General features: G+C 37.3%; 1 protein-coding gene across 6 annotated transcripts in view; it reads left to right on the top strand.

The window, feature by feature from the left end:
- CDK12 (cyclin dependent kinase 12) overlaps nucleotides 1–23,486 on the top strand; it is an 84,855-nt gene that overhangs the window by 59,333 nt on the left and 2,036 nt on the right. The window contains exon 17 of one of the 6 annotated variants that reach the window (XM_081932127.1): nucleotides 21,614–22,336. The exons of 3 other annotated variants lie outside the window; for them this stretch is intronic. In XM_081932127.1, the coding sequence (XP_081788253.1) occupies nucleotides 21,614–21,817 (204 nt within the window). In that variant the 3' untranslated portion in view covers nucleotides 21,818–22,336. Of the gene's footprint in view, nucleotides 1–14,838; nucleotides 14,857–21,613; nucleotides 22,337–23,486 lie in introns of those variants that run through there. 2 more of the 6 variants (XM_081932129.1, XM_081932119.1) reach the window with 2 other exon arrangements.

The raw sequence follows: 23,486 nt of genomic DNA, 5'->3' as shown, positions 1-23,486 counted from the left end.
ATGTAGAGAGCATTACAATAGTCCAGTCGGGACGTCACTAGCGCATGGGTGACTGTGTGAAGGGCGTCCCGGTCCAATAGGGGATGCAATTGGCGCACCAGGCGAACCTGGTGGAACGCCCCCCTTGCCACGGCTGTCACATGGTCATCCATTGACAGCCGGGCATCCAGGAGGACGCCCAAATTGCGTGCCCACTCCACGGGGGCCAGCTGTTCGCCCCCGATGGCCAGTGATGGAACTCACTGGTTGAACCGGGGCGCTGGTAACCACAGCCACTCCGTCTTGGAGGGGTTGAGCTTGAGCTTATGGGGCTGACTCTTCTCAGTTGTCTCTACCATCCTATCCAAAATAGCATAGGGAGCATGCTGCACAGGAGTGTTGGCTGGTAGAGTCCCATAGGATAACTTTTTCTGCTATAGTACCTACCCCCTAGAATATTATCCCTCAAGACATTTGGTTGTCTCCAATCCTACTGGCCTCTGTGGGGTCCTAAAGACCTGACTATGTGCTCAAGCTTGCAGCCCCAGTATGTGACACAACCCATTTCCTGGCTGTGCTGAGGCCTTTATTTTATGCTTCAGCTGCTATGTGTTTTATCTCTTATTTGCATATTTCGCATTTGTTTTAATGTTGTGAGCTGCCCAATGTCATTTACTGAGATGGGCAGTTATATAAATTGATTTAATGGATAAGTAAATAGTCACCCTCCTATATTTATTTAGGCGGTTCACTTTTTCTCAGCCCAACCAACCTCATAGGGTGGTAGTTGTGGAAAAAATATTAGAAGGAAGAAATATTAGGTATGTTTGCCATTTTGAGTTATTTATAAAACTAATAAAGGTGGGCTATAAATGAATAAAAGTAAAAATACATTTTTGAAATGTATGTATTAAGCATTGGGGTTTCCTGTTTGGATCGCAACAATCCAGAAGACCAGAAGGCAGCTTAGAATTGGAGTTTTCTATTCTATCAGTTTGCTGCTGTAGGATAGTTAGCTAGATTTTTGATGCCTAGAATTGGTAGCCCCAACTAATATGGCGGGAAATATCATCTGTTGGGCATAGATCAGCAGGGTGCTGCTATAAAAGCAGGTGCTGATTGAAAATAGTCTGCAACTACTGTATGTAGGCACAAGGCTGGCCCAAAGAATGCTGCTGTCTGAAGGAGGGCAACTAATGTCACCCAGTACTGACTGCCACCTTCCGTTCGTTCATTCTCTCTTTCTCCCTCCCTCCCCCATCCCTCTCCCTCCCTCCCTTGCTAAATTATTCATTTGTCTAAAGCAAATAATATCAAAGATCATTTCTCCCTCCCTCATAATAAAAATACAGCAATAAATTAAATAATTAACCATTTATTTCCCTCCCCCCATCAGCTAACTGAACGAAAACACTTTCTCTGCCAAATGATAGGGTCATCCTTGATATAATATGTAATAATATATTGTTATTTTGCATAATACTTTAGGTGAATTTAATTTTTGTTTTTTTATATATATCCAGTACTGGAAGTAAGATGAATTTTTCTTTGTAAATTGTACAGCAGTTACAACTGAACTGGATACATGAGTACAAGTAAGAGGAGTCAGGCAGATGGGCTCTGTGTTAAACTACAAAACCTATAGGGGATCTTAGTGATCTGTACCCAAAAACTAACAGAATATTTTGCACAAATGGTGATTGTCAGCAATCCTGGTTATATGGAAACTTCCAATCAAATTTAACCCAGAGTGAGTGGAAGGCTTCTGCAAATTTCCTGTCTCAATGCTGAAGGTCAAGACATTTTTTCTTGTTAAAAACAAGAAAAAAGTTAAGGAAACAATTGATATATTACTGGGAGAAAGTGTTGACAAGCAACAGGGAGAAAGCAGAACTATTTAACTCATTTTTTGCATCTGTTTTTACACAAAGGGATAAAACAGTCCAACCTATCAAAAACAGCACCACAAAAAATCAGATTAGGAACACAAATTGAAATAGGGAAGAAAATGATAAGTGAGCCTGTCTACCCTAGACAAGTTCAAATCACCAGGACCGGATGGATTACACTCCAGGGTTCTGAAGGAACTGGCAGACGAGATCTCAGAACCACTGAACTATATCTTTCAGAGATCCTGGAGCACCGGGGAACTGCCAGAGGACTGTGCACGAAGTCTATGTGTGAGGGCATCCAGTATATACGTTATATACGTTATACGCAATGCAAATAGTGTTCTTTATTTGTGTAACAATAATTGTAGATTGTTACAGTCTATCTGCACATTTAGTTATACTATATGAATCAGATCTTTTCAGCTGGAAAGGGCAGCTGTTTAGAAGTTGAATGCCAGTGTTAGAACTAAACACAAACAGTATAATCCTTAATCAGACTTTGAATCTGCAAATATATGAATGAATAGGCAGCTGGGGAGAAAAATGAAAACTCAGAGACCGACAACTATAGGGAGAAAAATGACTTGAATGGCAAGAAAAAAATTCACATAAAGTGTGGCACAGTTTGCAAACCATTTCTGATTATTTGCCCTAGACGTTTCTTTCTACAGATTCTTGGCTCATGGCAAACTATATGGTGATTTTGATAGGCTAATGAGAAAAGGAACTTTAGGTGATACCTTTCTCCAGAGGTTTGATTCTCCTGACTCCATGACAGTATAACTGACTCAGGACTGCCACAGGCAAATCAGCCGGCACCCCAGGCCAGAAACCTGCTTCTCCTCTCAGGAATTTGTTTTTAACTTTGATCCTTTGATGAACCTCTGAAAACCTTGAATGCACCAGAAAAAAATGTGATTTGGTGGCAGAATTTGATTTTCAAACACCTGTTAGGTAGGTGAGAATAAGCAGGAATGTGCAATAACTAGCAAAAATATTTCATGTAGAAATATATCCATCAGTTCAGTGTGTTTTATGGGCATGACTTTGCTTGGAAACAGTGGAGGAAACTGTTCTAGGCAACAAGACACAAACCTTGAAAGATTAAAAGACGAAAAAAGCAAAATGAGGCCAGCTATCTTGGGTGAAGAAGAAGAATGCAAGAAGTGAAATTGGCAGACCTAAACTGTCAATCAATCTGATCTAATCATCAATGGATGATTATTTTAATGGATTATTGTTATTTTAGATGGACAAGGGGATAGATAGAAATACCTAGAATAGAAACTACACATCCTGAGACCAAACACTGACATTTGCTGTGGAGAAAGTCAGTTGTCCTCCATCCATGACCTGCTAGATGTGTGAGTATACATATGTATCTGGATGCATCTGGATGATAAGAGAAAGTACACAAAACATTGTAAGTGGGAGCAGTAATAAAGAAAAAGGAAAGGGGAGGAAATGTGTGGGCAAATATAAGTAATTATCACAACTTAGCCATAGATGTGGCTATTGAAGGTGATATTAAAGGTTTAGTAAGTGTGTTAGAGAACCTGAAGTTTGAAACAAAATCCGAAGAATGAGAAAAATGGCACCACGTTCAACATTCCCAAAGGAGTCTGTGACTTCAGGGGAAGTAGTCAAAAAGGGCAGAATTAGGATATCATTTTTTTGAGGAGGATGATCCTTTATAATTCCTTTCGTTTGGTTAACCATCCTGAGGTTGGTTGAGCCCAGAGGCTAACTTTGTGCACTAGGCTAGAAATGCAGGAGTTTGGCAGTCTACGTAATTCCCTTGTGCATATGCAGCCTCCTTCATTGCATAGCCACTGTTTCATTGACCATCCTTTTTTTTTTTTTTTTTTTGTAGTTTTGCTCTCTCAGATGTCTATTTAGAAGAAATGGAAAGAGGCAGATTGGCCTCACCAGCATGTGCACAAGTCTTTTCTATCTTTATCCTGGCACACATCTCTATAAGTGTATGGAAATGAGCATATCTGTAAATAAATAAATATGTAACGCCCATGGGTTCAAAATTTACACGTACTAAAGCACAGTAAGAACGTGACTTAAGCATTGTTATTAAAACTATTTCAAAATGTATTTATTATAAATACACCTAATTTTTAGACTATAAATAAGTTAGTGTTTTATCAGGCTAACAAGTTCCATTAATGCACTAAAATTTTTATTGAGTGATAAAAGTGTTCCCAGTTAATAAGCGAATTTGGTTTTTATTAAACGATATAAAATAGTAACATATGTATTGTTTTTGAAATGTGACCCTCCCCTACCTTTCCTGATCCTTTTTTAAAATAATTTTGTTAAAACTTTTAAAGGTGGATTAAAAACTAACACAAACTAATTAGTAGTAAGCATGGAAAATTAATATAAGAAAAAACATAAGGTGTAAAAAAGAAAAAAGTTAAGAAAATAGAAAAGAAGGGGAAAGTATAAAGAAGTGGTTTCTAATATTTTTTATGATAATTATAAGCCCAAATAGATTTTAACATCTCTTTCTAAAGTTACAGATTACTCTCCTTTTTATAACCTGTGTAATCTTCCAAATCATAAGTTAAAAGTTTCTCTTTTTCATTTTTACATATAAAGTCTTTAAGAGGTTTCTGGTCAGCATTAAATATAAATAACTTTTCTCTAATCAATGAAGCTAAATTTTAATCAAAATCTTTCAATTTCACCAACAATTTCTCCAGAGGAATTGCATATGCATCTCTGTGTCTATAATTATCTTGCTGCTGTGATCATATCCTGAAATAATCTTTTATGGATATCCTAACTGTATATCCATTAATTCTAAGAAGAAAAGTTCTGGCTTTAGTTGAATATTAATTTTTAAAGTCCTCTATAATAAAATATGTATTTGAATCCATTTTTAAGCTTTTTTAAAAGTCCACTAAGCATGATAAAATGTCACTTCATGTTGGTCATATTCCAACATAAGTTTGAAGTGGCTTTGTACAAATTATATAATTTTACTAGCACCATGTACCTACAGTACATATTTTATAAAAATTCATTTTGAGATAATAAAATAATAGAGTTAGAATGGACAAATTTCAACCCTTTTAACTACCATTGATCCATCTGTATATTACAACCAAAATTCTAAGCCCACTTTATCATACATTCTTTAAGGTGTTCTACCACTATTCCAAATTTTAACAAAATTTTGTAAATGTTATCAATTACACTTTCACCATCAGTATACAATTGTATTTCAGATTCTTACTCCCTCCATACTATAAGTTACTTTATTCATTTTAAATCTTTCAGATAATTGTAAATGGGAGAACCATTGATAATTATATCCTTCTGCTATTAATTATTCTCTTCATTTGATTTTAAATTCCCCTTGATAATTTTCCAATAGGTCCCGGAATGTCAAACATTTATCTTTATCTGTCATTTCTCTTCTATAATATAGTTCCTGAGCTGAGATCCATAAAGGTATTTTGGGCACAAACTGGGTTTATATCTTCTCTATATTTTCAACATAGCATATGCAATAAAATGATTTTTGAAGTCCACATTATCCATGAATAGGCATAGTATCTAAACTTCAGGTGATCTAACTGTAGTCTCCATTCTTTCACCCAGACCAAACAACAAGCAGCGAAATGCAATTTTAAATCAGATGAACCCAGTCCTCCTTTTTCCTATGCATGTTTTAACATTTTATATTTAACTCTTTTTCCCCCTTTGCCATGTAAACTTAGGGACATATTTTTGCCATTGCTTGGATGATACATCTGTTGTTAAAAGAGGTATTGTTTGAAACAAAATATTATTGGCAAACATTCATTTTTATCATTGAAATTATCCAAGTGACAGTTTTAAATTCTTGCATTTTAATATGTCTTTCTTAATTTCAGTCCATATTTTAACATAATTATTTTGAAACAACACATTTATATTTGTCATATCAATACTTGGGTATCTTACTTTTTTTCTCAAAAGTAGTTTTTCAGTATCAGTTTTATTTTATCTTCTGGTTTCATGTTTTTTGTTAACATCTTTGTCTTCTGTTTATTAATTGTGAAAACCTGCTAATATGCTAAAGTCCTCTAAATTTCCCATTAATGTTTCTACGCTATCTTTCCTGATCCAAGAAAACATGGTTCTTCTAAGAACGAGTCTATTTCAATATCCATGCATCTTCTGAAGGGATATAAGCCCTATTCCTCATAAGCAAATTCATTCATATGCAAATTAAATTGATTGATGAAGCAGTTGATTAACTGACTGTTCAGCTTTACTCTGAAGTAAGTTTGACTGAATTAAATGGAACCTATATCCAGAAAAAGGATATAGGATTGCAACCTAACATTTATTAGAGGGCATCCTTAAGAACTCTTTTAAATAAGATTTTACTCATTTTATTCATTTTATTCTATTAAAATAGTACATTTTTATCATTTTCTCTCTTTTTCTCTCTCTTTTTCTCTCTCTTTTTACAGAGATTACAGATGAATTTGATTAAAAAATGTTCACTAACAAAAGTTAAATGTTTCTGTTGCAACTTAAAAGTACAGGTGAAAATTTTTTGTGTTAGTGGTCTTTATTAGGAGACAATGTGGCGACGTTCTCATTTCAGTAATGCTCAGGACATTTGGCCTTGATTTCCACAATGTACTAGACTAGGATTAAAAAATATATAGTCAGATTATTGGGAGAACCTGAGTTTTGTCTTAGCATGCTGTTTGATACCATGGTACAGTTAATGCACAGTAGGGTTTCTCTACCTAGATGTAACATTTTATACAATCCTTTCCATTGTATTTTGTTAGCCTGGGTTTAGATTTATTGTGTTCCATAAACTTAGCCTTTTTGTGCCATTTTGATTGATCCTAGTAAATGTAGTGTCTAAACTAAAAATTATTGATTTGGCTATTTTGTGTATATATGTCGGGTTCTTTGGCAACTTCCTCAAGTCAAAAGTGTTATTTTCCATGCAAGATTTTCATACAGTTTTCTTTAGTAAGATTTATTGAAATGGAAGGGATAAGGTTACAAAAATTTCAACAACTGAACTATTTCCAATTTACATCTCATTTATCCTCTGATATATTAGGGCAGATATTCATTTGATTTCTTTCTAACAGTTTTCCTGAACTCAGGCAAAGAGACAAGCGTTTTCAGTAATAATAGAGATATTTGCAATGGGTTGCTTATACAACAGTCTCCTAAATCTTTATTAATCTAGGGACGAAACATTATAGTGTATTTAGTATGAACATACATTTGTACTCACGCCAATATGACTTTTACAAGGGTTGATAGCTGACTCTTATATATTAACAGTGAGAAAACAATACATTCTTTTCTACATATACTTTTAAAAAGAAATTATTAAAATATTTTTATGAAAAATTTAAAAACTGCAGAATGAGGAAATAAAAAGATCATAAAAGGATAAAAGAAAAAGTGAAGAATAACATACAATTAACAATAAGAAAGGTATTTAGTTTTTATAAATTTGTATAAGTTTGTAACTCCTGCAAAGATCAGAAGTTGCTTCTCTTTAGCATTCAAGGTAGATCCCTAATAGTCACTGCTTGGCCTGCAATCTTCTTAATGCTACACTTGCTACAGTAAGATCTGTGCAAGTCTATCATTCCTATCAGTTAGCATGCACAGGCTTTCCCTCCTGGGACATATTATTTCTGTCGGGTTTCTGTCTGTTTTTACGAGCCTGGTGGACTTACCTGCTTGCATTGGCAGGAATCCTAGGAGCACTGACCATTAACTAGCAAGTGCTACTGTTTAAATTTCTCCTTGTCCACGAGGAATGCTGCTTGATTCAGTAGCACATTGAGCATGCGCTGCTTAGAACACTAAGGTTCAGATTTTGGGAACAGTGAACCATAATGGTGACAAGCATTGTTACAATCCTATATGAAATATAGGATATAGACTACAGAATAGTTTAAGGATATTTCTTTCTGACTTAGCTCTCTTTTCTTTTCTAAGTATGGGGTCAGCTTAGCTTGGCCTCACAATCCATGTCTGTGTGCAAGGGTGTGTTTGTGCCTGCCAATTTATTAACATTATTCCAACATTGTGATGCAGCAGGAGTAAAGGAAGCAGATGCTCCTTGGTTGTAGTCTTTATTGTTACCTAGAGACAAGCTACTGGCGTCTTCCCAGATATTCTCCCCCCCCTCCCATTCTCCTAACTCAGTTCCCTCTGCACTCTGCAAAAGGAAATTTATGGTATGCCCACACCATGTGTTAACTCCTTCCCTCTTTGGCAGAGAAGCAACCAACCAGGGTGTAATTTGTACCAAGGCTATCTAGCACTTTAACCTCAGCATCTGTTTTAAATGCCAAAGTTCTGGGGTAATATGCTGGTCTTATATTTCTGAGCATACAGAAAATAGCTCCACTCTCCACTTCAAGAAAGCTGAGGAGCTGGAAGTCACCATTTCTCCACCATCTCTGCAGTTCAGCAAGGGGAAAACTACTGTTTGGTGAAGCAGCTCTTACTTTGAATGTAAAAACTTCGTGGTCTCACCCTGGCATTTCAGATTATGACATCTGAAAGAACTGGATGGCAAAAATGACTTTGCCCCAAGGCCTTGAAAAACCAATGCCTTTCAGAAGGAATAGAAAGTCTAGACTGGACAAAGTGGTGATCTGGTTCTTTATTTGTTTATTGTGTAAGCAGAGCTATCTTAGCTAATTCTGGAATGTGGAGAATGGTAATTTAAACTCCAGCCATTTACCTGACAGAACACAATTCTACAAAATTAAGCTGCAGGTTGAGAAGCAAATGTGTTTGGGAAGGAGAGAAAGTTGTACCCCCTATTATCATCCAGTAATCCTTTTTCCTTTAAAATACACTGTAATCTAAAGCTATGGTTGGTTCATTACACAACACTTTGGGCTATATTGTCCCCTATTCCACTTATCAAGATGTTAGGTATCTTGAGAGGAAAATATGAGATACGTGATTTGTTGATGTTGTTGTTGATGATGATGATTGCGTAAGCTTATATGGGTGGAACGTGTAATTTTAGATCCAAGGCTTAATTGTCCTTTAAATGCCATTGTGTTTCTTTTTTCTTTTTTCAGAATATGAAAATCCAATTCTGTGGTATCTGGCAGCCTTCCTGTTCTCTCTGCCAACTAAAACCCTGGATGTTTGCCCTTAAATGCTGTCTTGATTTTATAAGACACTATTTCTTATTTGCCCCTTACCATAAAATGAACATGCCTCAGTGACACTTCTTTCTGCTATAGCCTCATGACCCTGCATTTGTCTCATCCTCGTCCCACTCTTGAGGCAAATGAAGATTTTCCTTTGTTGCTCTATTAGTGTTTTTCCTCTTCTCGTGGTCACTTGATTGCTGAGATGATTCGAAATGCTATCCAGTTATCCTAATTACTTTTGTATCTTTACAGTGCTGGCACAAACATCCTCTCTGGTATTGTTCTCCATGGCCATTTTGGTTAGGCAGAAATGATAGGGCATATCCCTTCTCCAAAGGCATCACTCTGGGCAGCGCTATTTTATTGAATTTGTCAGGTCTTATATGAGCTTATTATGAATATGGGCTTAGCATTCTTTTGAAAGCACATTAGAGCTACTTTTTAAACACTGGTTTAGCATTCTTTTGAAAGAGTTCAGTGCTCCACAGGAAGAAAGCCAAATGTTTCCAACATGGAGCATGGATTGGAAGAGGTGCTTTGAGAAAGAGAGATCCCTCACATTACATGATCTCCCTTCTAGCATCTTTATTTCATTTATATCCTGCCTTTATTATTATTTTTATAAATAACTCATGGCTGCAAACATATCTAATACTCTTTTCTCCTCCTAATTTTCCCACAATGAGAGATGAGTTGGGCTGAGAGAGTGTGACCTAGATGGCTTTTGTGTCTAAAGTGGGACTACAACTCACAGTCTCCTGGTTTTTAGCTTGATGTCTACTAGACCAAACTGGCCATAACTGCTAGCCATTAGTCAGGGAATTTGACAGTTAGTTGAACCCACTGTCTAGGTAATTCTCTAAAGCATGATTGGTTCTTCTTTTTCTCAGTAGAAAGTGACAATTGGTTAGAGAATAATGAAATAATGAAAATCAAGGCAATCCACTGATGAGTTGTCATGCATTAAATAAGTAAGGGCAGCATAATTTGTCAGCCTCATTACCATGGCAGAATAGGGATTAGCAATGGAATCAGCATAGTTTAGTTTTCTCTCAGTTATACTTTTGTATCAGCTTAAGGACCGATGGACAGCAGTTTAAGGTTAATATCTGGAAAAGTTCAGGGAAGCATTGCAATGCAATGGAAACTCTTCTAGAAATTTGCAGCTCTAGAAATCACTTGGATATCAGACTTCAAATGATAAAGACCTTTACAAATCCATTTTTCAGCATTTCCTATGTGATCTGGAAGGCATGGGATGTTGTTTGAGGGTCAAGCTAGGTTGAAGTGAAGATTGCTTTATAACTGGAAAAGAAACGCAAAGAGAGATTAGAGAAAGTATATACAATTTGATGGGGAAGCTCATCTAAATGTGCCATTAGGTTTTCTTGACATTCTGTTCCTTACATAGATTTGAGACAAAAGAGAGCTTTGTGTAGGCAGATAGTGGCAGTATCAGGAATGAAGAAGCATGCCATCTTGTACAGCTATGGAATTTTTCAACATGGGCAACTTTCCTAAGTAAATGGACGACCCATAGAATTATTTTAGTTTCACACAGTATATATACTGTAACTTGATTGTATTCTGTACTCTGTTTGCATGGAGATGCCTCTAGATATGTAGATAAAAATCTGTAAATTGCTGCTTCTGCAATGCTGAAAGGCATAGAGAATATTTGAAGGCTTAAACTAATGTTGCTTGGAAAGTAACATTGTCTATGTATTTACTGATATATCACATCGATATCTCTTATGTCTATATATTAGGGCTGCTCAATGCTCTGAAATCAATTCTAAAAAGCATTTCAGAGCATGAATATAGTGTGTTTTCCTGCGATCACAGGCAACTGCCAAGGGCAAAGAAAATATGTCTGTTTTAAAGAGTTTTAGACAGATGGTATGCTTGAGCCCTTGTTCCTTTTTTTTTGAATCTAATCCAAAGATTATTCAATCCTAAAATCTGTATTTATATTTTTCAGATCCTTATGAGTTATAAAAGGCTGTTGGGAAGCTGGGAAAATAACAGGAAGATTTTAGGCATAAACAACTGACAGAGAGGATAGGAGTTCATTACTAGCTTATCTCATAAATGACATCCGAAATCCAGGGTGTAAAAACCCCAGGAAGAAGAGATTAAAAGCATTCAGAGACTCCATCTTTATGAAATAACTAATAAAAAAGGGCGGGAAGTTCCTATCATAACTTCCAATAGTCTATACCTTACCCCTTATTGTTGCATTAAAACTTATTCATGTCTGTCAGAATCTTCAATCATACATTGAGATAGAGAACTTGGTGCAAACACACCAGTAGCCATAACTGCAGTCATCACAGTGGTTTGTTATAAAAGAAGAGGAGTTCTAATCCCAAGTAGTACCAGGGCAAAGTAGATTCCTTCTCCTGGTCAACAATATTATAGGAATCCCAAAAATGACTTCATCTGAGTGATAGTGTCTTACATGTAACCAGTTATACAACAGTTGTAAATGCAAGGCACTCCATCACTTAAAAATAAGGTCCGGCAACACAGAAAATACTTGCCAAACACTGATGGCTGGTTGGCAACTACATTCCCAGAAGACCCAGGTTGGGGAATGCTGCTTTCCAGATATAATTCAGGTGTGGTAACTCTTCATTCCTTGCAATTTGCACAAGTGGCATGCAGGCACATACTGTTTACTCAGCCATATGGTGTAGCACAAGCAGACAAGACTTCTCTGCATGCAAATGCTCTTCAGAAATGATTCAGAAATGCATTTCTCAGCTTTTCATTAAAGTAAGTGTTTTTTTTCCAGGTGTCTGTTGAAAATGAAGGGGGGGAAATCCAGCTGTGTCTTTTTTTTAAAGGCTGGCATGGAACCCTGAAAAAGAAGGGCTGCTTTAATGAATAGCAGGGAGGTGCTGTGTTCATGCATTTCTGAAGCATTGTTTCTGAATAGTTTCTGAATACAGCACCTCTATATAGATGAATAGTAGATAGAAGATAGATGATAGATAGATAGATAGATAGATAGATAGATAGATAGATAGATAGATAGATAGATAGATAGATGATAGATAGATGATAGATAGATAGATGATAGATAGATAGATAGATAGATAGATAGATAGATAGATAGATAGATAGATATAGACTGTCCGTCTGTCTGACTGACTGACTGAATTACTTTTATAAACAAGTATATTTCTATATAAACAAGGATATCATGTGCTTAAACATCTACTTTTGTAAATATGCATTCTCTTCTTAATCCCGCTAGTTTATTTTTAAACTTTTTGTAATATTGGCATCTTAGGATTTTTAAAATGCTTATTATAGGTGTTATTTTAAATAATTAATTCATTTTATTTTAATGTATTAATTAATGCTTTATGACATATCTAATGTTTCTAAACTATACTGTAAATTGAGATATGCACACACATAAATACAACTAGTTTATTATATAGCATGCAACAACCAGTATGGAATTTCTTTTTAATAGAAATGCTGGAATTATTTTTATTCTTTCTTTATCCACCCTGTTTCTATCAGTGTAGGGATTGGTAGAAGAAAGCAATTCAGTGCAAGTAATTGGTTCATTAATATGCTAACAGGTAGGTATATATGTGGAATTTTGTTCATGTCAAAAACATATTTGATTGTTTCAATAATTGACTGTAAAATGTGCCTCCTCTCGGTAATATTGCTGATAACCCCCCACAGCTTCACATTCATGACATTTTTATAATTTATAGCACAGCATGAGTTCTAATTTAATATAAATCATTCTCTAGATTTATTATCTAAGAAATGGATGGCCAGTTTTGGATGTCCAAATAAAACTGAAATGCCTGCTCTCTTGGAAAAGCTGGTCAAAAGAGAGCAACAGAAACATACAGTATTATCCTGCAATGCACTGAACTTTTTATGATGATCAGTTTCTGAACATCATGATCAAGAATAGCTGTTTACTGAAGCATTGCATATGTAACTTAGCAAGAAGAGTCTTTTCTCCCAATCCCATGTGTTCTTTTTTTTATTGATCCATTCCAACAGGAAATCTTTGGACCCCCTCAGCTGGATTTGGCCTTAGGTGGCCATTCCAGTAAGCTTATTCTGATGCACAGGATTGTACAAATTGTCATTTTAAAATTTATTTTATTATTTATTTATTGCCAAATGAATGCCATGGTATACATAGTATTCATTTGAGACTATCAGATTTTGTGCTTCCCTTGGTATGTTTCCAATCTTACTTGTATCAGTCTTCTCCGAGTTCATGTCTTCTAGATGTATTGGAACAAAACTCCCATAGTTTTCAGTTAGGGTGACCATGAAATATTTGGAGAACTACAGGCTGGGGAAAGCTGTTTTATTACATCACAGAATCTTAGGTTCAACTTCTTTCTGGGCTCTTTCTTATTTGGGCTGATCAGCAATAGCTAGATTGAAACAAACAACAAGCAATTCTCAATCTAAAAAAGGAGAGTAACAATATTTTGCCACAATCAAAATGGTGGAGTATAGTGAAAAATTTTGTCATATTAAAAATCATAGGCAGTCATTGAATAATTGATTATTTTTAAGTGACACCATATTTATGAGCAGACATTTTTTCTTCTGAATATTTGCTTTCATGAAAAATAGAATGATGCAATGGCTAGACTCCACCCCGTGACCTATGAAGCCACTCCCTAGATATCTTCAGCGCTCCATACCATACTTAGATTATTGACTAGAACCTCTTCCAATTTTTTAAAATTATTTTTGTTCTGTTGTTCGGTAATTCTGGGGACCTTAATTTAGAGTATCCACATGCACCATTGTTTTAAGCTAACAATGCTCAACCCTTATCAGTTATTCTTCTTTTCTCCTTTTCCCCCCTTTCTTTCTCTCCTCTCCCCCTCCTTCTCTCTCTCAGCAAGTTTTTATGTGATTACAAGCACTGCATGGTAATTAGTGCTAAACTCATTTGCACAACTACAGTTAATTGGCTACAACAATTAATTAATGTGTTGGAAATTTGGCACCAGAATAAAAAAAAAAGTTTTTTTTTTCATCAAACAAAAGACAGAAGTTAAAAAAGGGAGATGGACAGACGGAAAGGCAAATTGACTGCACTTGCATTGCCCTCATAACTCCCTCCTCCAGCAAAAATACATTGTTTCCAAACTACAGAGTCCTTCAAACTTTTGTTTGGTATTTGTCACTTTAAATTCTTTAGCTATTTATTTTTGACACTTTTACCCTTTATCTCCTCCCTTTTTAATTCATTCGTTTATTTTATATTTCCCTTTCCTCTTTTTTTTTTTTTTTTTTTACAACTTAAGCAAACTCATTTCACTGATAAAATATAGCATGACTAATGAGTGGAGCATGTAGAAATCATTGGGAGAATGTCCTTGGAAGACGAATGCATTTTCAGCAGAATAATTAACTTAATTAACAAATTCACATGCATATTCATCAGGCTATTAATGTCTTCTCAGCTCAGCTTGATGAACATTGCGGTAATAACAATCTCATTTGCATACTGCATTCTACTGCTATCCAAAAAAAAAAAAAATTAAGCAACATACACAAACACACAGAAAAGAACACACTTTCAGCACCTTCTCTCTCCCCATCTTCCCATCACATCATGTATTTGCATGTTTATATGTTTAAAATGAAGTTTGTTGATTTCAACATGGTCTGTGAAGCTGGAACATGCATAAGTAGTCAACTGTATTTCATGTATGTGATGTGTGTGTGTGTTTGAACTTTCACTATGCCTGTCTCTCTCTATCTTTCCAATCTCTCCCTAGGGAAGCCTTGGCACGGGTTCCAACTTTTTCTTCACTCTTCCCCTGCTGCCAAGCGGCGTCAACACAAAATTGCCATTTTCCCCAGCTCTCTATGGAGCAATCTTGAAAAGCAGTAAGGTGTGACGCCGAAGGACTGCCAACTCGGCAGCAGTGCCTGCGGAAAAACCACAGAATGGAGGCAGAGAAATAGGATGGTGGTGGGTGCTGTTTTTTTTTCCTACTGGCGCGTGGAGTGATTGGGAGGAGGGGTGGCAAAGAAGGGGGGTTGAAAGAGGAAAAAATAACGTAGCAGCTGTCGGCCTAATTCCACTAACACTCTGCTTGTGGTCATATTAGAAAAACAGATTATACTCCTTTGTGGCACTCATTTATTCCTGACATACGTTAACATTCTATATCTTAATTCTGCCTGCCTTTAGTTCGACCAGTGGACTTTGGGGCCAGGTTTTTTTCCCCATGAAATATATTGGGGAATATGGAAAGCAAAAGGAAATACTTGTTTTTCGTCTTCTTCTTCTGTCATAATACTTCATAAGCCGTTGAATTCATTTGACAATAAGGGTTCTGAATAGGTTATTTTATCTAAATGTACTTCACTTATCAAACTCACTTCCATAGCCATGGATATGGTTGTGATAGCTCCCAAACTTTGATGGGAGATAGCTATCATGGATAAAAGTCCCTGATGGTTACAAGTGGCTACAGGCAATTTCCCCCATCTCTGCCCTATAGATGTATTTGGACTGCAACTCCCAGAATTTCTAGTGTTGGAAATATTCCTGAATGCCCTTACTTCAGGGCAGGGCTATTGATTTTTGTAGCCCACAGCTTATGATCTGAAGTTGCATTTCTAAAGCTAAGCAAGGCTTAATTATGCTCAAGGCTTGGATGAGAGGCCAGTATAGAAGCCAACACATGCCATCCTGGACTTCAGTTTGAGAGGATGTCTGGATGTAGAAAAATGCAATAGATGCACGACAAACAAATGGATCCAAGCCAAAAGTTCAATTCATGAAAACACCTCTGGATAAAATATCAACCATAAGCTGTCAAGAATGATAGCAATCTGGGTGTACCCTCTGACGCACAATGGATAGGCGAAGTACTTTATCCAACTCACCCGATTCCCTCAGTATGTTTCAGAGTAGTAAGTCTGCCAATGGTTGTGTTAAAAAATGCTGCTCTTCAAGCAAAATGCTATTCTCCCAAAGTAAAAAAAGTCTCTTACAGTCTCCACCCACTTTCTTAGGGAAATACCAAGCAGTAGAATACTGCTGTGTATCTGCACTCATTTGATGGGATTCAATATAAGAGGGAAGTGTTTTGCCCTTTCGTGGGTCTTTCCCCTCACCTTGTGAAAAAGAACATTTACACCCAATGGTGGTGCACCCCCTTCCCTCAATAAATAAATCTCCCTGACCAAGTGGCCCAGAGGATGAAATTCTGATCATGTCAGGCAGCCTAATAATCCTAGAGCATGCGGGCCCATACTTAGCACAAGTCATGTCCTTCTTGGGACTCTCTTGTTATTCTCTGGTAAGAATGTCTGCTTTAGTTTCTCCTTTGATGTTTTAAAATAAACATGGTTCATAATCAGAAGAAGTGGAAAGTGATGGGAAACGAAGCTTTTGAAGTGGATGCAACTTCTTCCTAATTGCTCACTCACTCACTCACTGACCATCTCACCTTTGATCTTCCATCTTCACTAGTTTTACAGGCAATCCTCCGTTTAGCAAGCAAACAATTGGGACCAGCAACTTGCTCATTTGAGTGAAACGGCTGCTCAGTGAATCTGCAATATGTTTACACTCTCACTTCAATTTCCCTTTGCTTTATATATCTGCAAAGTTTGGTCCCAGAGTTTCCTTTTCATCAACGTCTCTGCTAAATGCGGTAATGGCTAAAGAAGGACTTAACAGTATTTACCTCCCTCTTGCTTCCTAAAACATCCGATAATGGTTTCTCCTGGCTCCAAATAAGAGCCATTCCAAATTGAACCGGAAGTTTCCTCCACCTGCAACTTCATTTCCCCCTTCAGCACACGCCCCACTCGCACCCCGCATAAGGCCTTTCTTTTTCCTTGTGGCAGTAGGAGGGGGAAGGGATAATTTCAAAACGGATAGATATTCAGAGATATGAAAATACAATAAAACACACACGCCCTGCCCCAAGTTGTTTTACATGGAATTGGGCCTGAATAACACGTACTGTTTATAGAAGAAACATCTGGCAAGACAGGTCTGCATTTCATATAACTCTACTAGACAGCTACAAATTTCTGCTTAAATTGTTACTCTTGCTTCATCAGTGCACCTAGCCTTTTACATAGGAGAACAGATCTATACTCAGATCAGCTTACAATTTGCAAGGGGGTCAAATATGCAGAAGGGAGGCAGGGTTTTTTGCTTCTGTTTTGTAGGTATGCCTTAAATAATGAGAGATTTCGAACACATGTTGCCAATACATTAATTATTTTCTGAAGGTCAGTTTTCTATTCTCTTTTTAAAAATAAAAGTTAAAGACTTGTTTTACCTGACGTATCAATATTCTTTCCCTCCCACCTTCCTACCTTTCATAGTAAAGTGAGATTTGAACTCGGCTCCTCCAACTTGTATTCCCTAGCCTCAGTCCAAGCTGGCATTCAAACTCATTCCGCTGCAGGATCATATTTGAATGGCCTTTTGACAGTAATTCAAGACAGTGTGTGACTCTGAATGAATTGTACATATATAGTGAATAGATGTTTAAACTGTGGATGTTTTAGAGCCAGCTAAAACAGCTGCATTGCTCATGGGAGATTTAACATGATGTGTGTGTGCTTGTGCGTATTTCATAGCTAAGTTATTAGGAGAATGGAGTGAACAGTTATATCTTTCTCCCAAATATTTGCTAGTGCAGAGTCCAATTCATTTAGATCTTTCCTTCCAATACTTTAATGCCCTCTTCTTATATTATTCTTGTATTCTCTTCATCTAAGAAAGATTTCTAAATATAATAACTGGGGATTCCACATTTCCATATGTACAGTCTGGTTCCAACTTATTTGATACGTGCCTCTTTCCCTCCTTATGTGTACAATTCAGAATCTCTACTGTACATTATTTTTCCCTGAGATCTTGTTACTCTTCAGTAGATGCCAATAGATCCCTCCCTAGTTAATAAACAGCAATGTAGCAAGGGAAGGCACTGCAGTATCTCATGGCAAATATACATCTCCAGGATTCAGTGTTGGCCAGAACATTGAATGATGTGTTGTTTTGCAGAGCAAACAATGTTGAAAGAGCACTACAAAGATTTTGGGAGTTTTTAGTGTTATTAATGCAACTTTCTGTTTAGATTAATTATTGGATATTACATAAGCCACCTTGAACTTTGTTGAAGAAAATATACATATTGCTAGCAAATGAATAAAGAAAAAGCTTCTTAAGTAACAATCTGAATTATTCCCAAATATGCTTCCTCCACTAGGAAAAACCCAAAAACTCTTTGTTGCCATCTAGTGGTTGTCTTGATTTGTGCACCTCAAATCCAGTAGAACTACAGCTACATCTCTTCCTTTTCAGTCTCTTCAAATGTTCTCCCTGGTGGATTGTGGCAAAGCTGTTTATGTGATCTCAAATCAGTGGTGAAATTCAATTTTTTTCCCCTATCAGTTCTGTGGGCGTGGCAGGGGAAAGATACTGCAAAATCTCCACTCCCATGTCACTCTGGCGCCAGCCAGAGGTGGTATTTGCCGATTTTCCAAACTATTCAAAATTTCCGCTACTGGTTCTGCAGAATCGGTCAGAACCTGCTGAATTTCACCCCTGCCTCACATCTCTCTTTTTTCTTGGTCTCTGTTTCCCACCATTTTGAACTGTGGACAGAGGACTTTTGCACAGGACCTTTGCAGAATAAGCTCTACGAAGGTCTGATTTCAATGTTAATGAGAAAAACCCAAACCTCACTCTTTTGCTGAGCATCAGAAAAAAGAAATCCCAGCTTTGCCCAAATATGTGATGCAGCCTGACCCCCTCTCCCCAAATAATAAGTGAGCCTCAGCCTTAGCTCTGACCTAAGTGATTTGTAAATACATACATCAATACCTAGCACAGAAAGCAGACACCATGCAGTTCCTTTAAAAAAAAAAACCAAGCACTATAAGTTATTCTTTCCCAGATCCATTACATGCAGGTGTGATGCTTCACTGCCATTTTCTAATTCTCTCTTATAGAGCTGATGCAGTGAGTTTTTCCCCCCCCTAAAAAAAGGTATTTGGGGCATGGCTTACATAATTATGCGGAAAGGCTCAGAAGGACCTTTGTGCCCGGCTTTGAGGGTGATACTCAATTCTGGGCAACTTTTCCAAGCACATTTCCCATCAGGTTGCCAGCACACTGCATTCTCTGATTGTCCTGTGCCGAGACCTGTTGCTTAGCAACAATCAGTACATTCATCTTTAATAAATTGCTGGCACCATGATGGCCAAGACTGTAGGGAGGGGGAGAGTGGAGAGTTTGATTTGGGTGACTTTTATTTTTTTTATTTTTTTTAAGGGAACACCATGTGGTTTGCAAAAATGAAAGGGGAAGAAAAGATTAAAACATTTTAAAAATGCAATCTGTTGACACGGCCTAGCCCAGATTGAGTCAGCCCATAGATGAGAATAGGCTTTTCCTAGCTACATGAAAATAGCTACTCAGGAACATGTGACATGTGAATTGTGCCTATGTATAAAAGGTGGGTTGAGTTGTGGTGCTGCAGACTGCACTTCACATTTGGAATTAGAACTGCCAAGAAAGTGTGGTGGGTTCTGGCCAAACAACCAACTCAATCAGCAGAAAGCCAATATTAAAAGACCAAAATCGTATTCACTGGCAAATATACTTGCTTCAACAGCTCAGTCCAGAGAATATGATAAAGCCTACATCAGGGATGTCCAAACTTGAGAACTTTAAGACTTGTGGACTTCAACTCCCAGAATTCCCCAGGCACCTATTGGCTGGGGAATTCTGGGAGTTGAAGTCCACAAGTCTTAAAGTTCTCAAGTTTGGACACCCCTGGCCTACATGGAAGAAATGCTGAATGAGAGAACCATAGAATCAAAGCTGAAAGAGATCATGTGCATCCCAAACCTGGGTAAATTACTCAAAGTTGGATAAAAGTGGTTTTTCTTTGGGTAATGATATCCAAACCAATTATCCATCACAACAGGGACATTTAAATTGATTGCCACCGTGAACTAAAATGTATTCAAAAATACCCCAAATATACCTATTGTTAAACAATTGGTGAAAATACCAATGGAAATTTGTTGAAATGATAGTTTATTTATTGAAAAGATTTTTTATTCACTGATACTGTTTTTATAATACAAGTAATCTTTCAGTTTGACCATTTGTTCAATGACCATTCAAAGATATGACATTATTGAAAGAAGAGACTTAAGACTGATCCTCAAAGTTCGGTAACACTTTATTTCATTTGGATAATGAAGGAAAAATGCAAGGAAGCATTAGTTTAGGCCAGGGGTCAGCAACCTGTGGCTCTGGAGCCGCATGTGGCTCTTTCATCCCTCTGCTACGGCTCTTTGTCACCAGTTAGCTCCATAATTGATAGGTAGAGGAAAAAGAATGCCATGTTAGGAGGAGACTTTATGGTGGGGGAACCAGACTTCCGGTTGGCTCCAGAACTGAATGGGGGGCTTCTGGGTAGAACCTTTGTGGCTCCTTGAGTGTTTAAGTTTGCCGACCCCTGGTTTAGGCCATCAAACTTTCTGGCCAGTGCAGGAATCCAGATGAAACCACCCCTACATATGGTTGTTCAGTCTCTCCCAATTGTTTCCAGGGAAGGGAAATTCATTACTTCCTTTAGCCCTGTTGTTGGATTTCTCTTACCATTTTGAACCTGCCTTCTATAACGTAAGAATATTATTCCATATTCTGCTGTCTGGGACATTAGAGAATAGAATATATTCTTTTATGTGCCACCCCTTTAAGGTCTTGAATTCATTCATCCATCCATTCAACTTGTTTTGTACAATGCTCCCGGATCCTACTTTCTCACAACAACAATGTGGTGAGGTGGGGTGCGCTAAGAGACTGGCCCAAAGTTAACGTAGCTGTTTTCCATCTCTCCAGCCCTCATTTTTTCTTCAAGACTAAATATGCCTATTTCCACAGTCTGTACCAATAAGACTTATTTTCTACCATGTTTCCCCAAAAATAAGACAGGGTCTTATTTTCTTCTGACCCCTGAAATAAGTGCTTGGCCTTATTTTTGGGGAGGTCTTATTATTTTTGAGGTGCAGGAGGGGGCAAGTGTGGTCTGCTGCTGTGTTGCAATATTTTCAGGGAGGTCTTATTTTAACACATGCACTCAAAAGCCCAATTGGGCTTATTATCCAGGGAGGTCTTATTTTCAGGGAAACAGGGTACTTCTCTGATTATTTTCACTGCCCATCTCTGCATCTCTGCAGTTTCTTTGAATTTCTTTTTTTTAAATTGTGCCCAGAATCATATTTAATACTTACGTTGGGTTCTGACCAATGATAAATATATAATAGAAATATTTCTTTCCTTGATTTAAAAGTTATGCTTTTTATGATGTAATCTAAAATTTTGCTTGCATTTTAATCAGAAATAGGAGGAGGGGTGTGCATTAAGTGTGTTTGATGCTTTGAATTATTTCTAAAAAATAATAAAGGCAGGATAAAAATAAATAAATATAGTATCACATGATGCTCTTATTTAGCCCGCTACATAGGCAATCATGTTCTTTTCTTTATCTTATATAGTTGAATCTTGCTGCTATTACTCAGACGCCTCCTTTTCAGGAAAGAAGTTCATGCAAATCATCATCCATTTTAGATTTGAAGGCTGCCAATTTGGAAGAAGAAACATCAACTCAACTTGACTTCTCCATAACACTGGCATCTGCATGTGAACATTTTGGTGTCTATTTTTATAATAAAGCAAACCAAAAAAATCATTTTTTTTGAAAATAGAAACTCTTATTATAGAAAGATTGAACGCTAATTGCTGAGAACAACAGCTTAATTTTGAGCAAACTCTGATTTTGACATCCTATCTTTTTAACTCTTGATTGTACTTTGGATTGTTCTCTTGAATTTGTATTTTCCCCCCCACCTTAATGGCACTAATTCTGCTTAGCTCTTTAAATTCACATTTGGCTGCTAATATTTCCTAGATCAGTGATGGCAAACCTATGGCACGCATGCCACAGATGGCACACAGAGCCCTCTCTGCAGGTATGCGAGCTGTCAGCCCAGCTCCACCGTGCATGCACATGTGCCCCCCAGCGGCCAGCTTGTCTTTGGGTCTCTGCCGTGCATGTGCGGGGAGCAGGTTGCATGTGCGGGATGTGCTCACATTGCATTGGGGGGTTCATGCGCATGCACGCTCCCCCACACCCCATTTTGGAAGGCCTGGAAAGCCTCCTGCACCAACTTGGAAGCCAAAATTGGGCGAGGGGGGACAGGGTGCATGCAGAAGGAACGCATGCATGCATGGGGTTGGGGTGCATGCACAGGGGACGCTTGCATTGCATTTTGGGGTTTCACATGTGTGCGTGCGTGCTTTGGGCACTCGGCACCAAAAAGGTTAACCATCACTGTCCTAGAATGATTCATGACATCTTCTGGATTTGACCCTGGACTTTGCTAAGTCCAGTAGACACAGTACAATTATCCCTAGTAAAAAACAACAATAGGAGACACTGTTCACATATTGCTTGCTGATGATTTATAGAAAAAGCAGAGGTGACTGGGTTCAAACAGCTAAACCAGAAGTCATAGTTTACAAACAGATTTCATGTACTGGGCTAAGGCACAAATTTGGAGGAAAAATCACATTATAGCTTGGTAATTTGAGAAGCCAGTCTGTGTCTGATTTTGACATAAACAGCTGTTGGAGCTTAAATGGACCACGGACCTAGAAGCCCTGCTCTGGTTTGATGTCATCTGGTTTTATCTATATAAATATTAGAGAAGAGCCACAATAATTTTGCATTGGCCTCTTTGTTACGAAATAGACTGCTTTAGTATATTGCAGAATGTGTTATATTGTTCGTCTTCCTATAAGTGAATGTGGGGCTGAAACAGTAAGGGAGAATCATTTTTTTAAATTTCCAATGTTAGTTGGAGATAAAAGGAGATAAATGCCCTACGCAGAGATACCAATGTTTATGTTGGTGTCTCAGTGTTTTATTATTGATGTGTATCTAATGCTAAGATTTATTTATTTGCTTTGAAAGGCTTAACCCACCCATTTGTCCCTGTACTCTGTGGGTTTGAAAAAAGGGATTTGGGGGACACTTCCATGTCGCCTGTCAGTTCTCCTTGGACATAGTAGCACCATGGTTTATTCGAATCTGGCTTAATGTTTTATGTAAATTCAGCTTCTAGATGTGTGCACCATAGTTTATGGTTATGTTGTAAGAACCCAGCTAGTTATTTCCAATCCAGTAAACTATAGTTAGGGCAAAGCCAACTGTGTCTTAGTGGAACATGTAAACTCCAAGCTTTATATTAGATTATTTTTTTTCCTGCCATACAGGTTGATAATTATGATGACTGTTGTGTTTAATTAGCTATTTTATTTGCATTATGTAGTTCAATTGGATTCTAAAGGTGGCATATATACAAATGT

This window comes from Natrix helvetica (assembly GCF_964273705.1).
Source record: "Natrix helvetica genome assembly, chromosome: Z".
Classification (NCBI taxonomy): Eukaryota; Metazoa; Chordata; class Lepidosauria; order Squamata; family Natricidae; genus Natrix; species Natrix helvetica.
The sequence above is the reverse complement of the archived record's forward strand: the minus strand, read 5'-3'. Positions and strand labels throughout refer to the sequence as shown.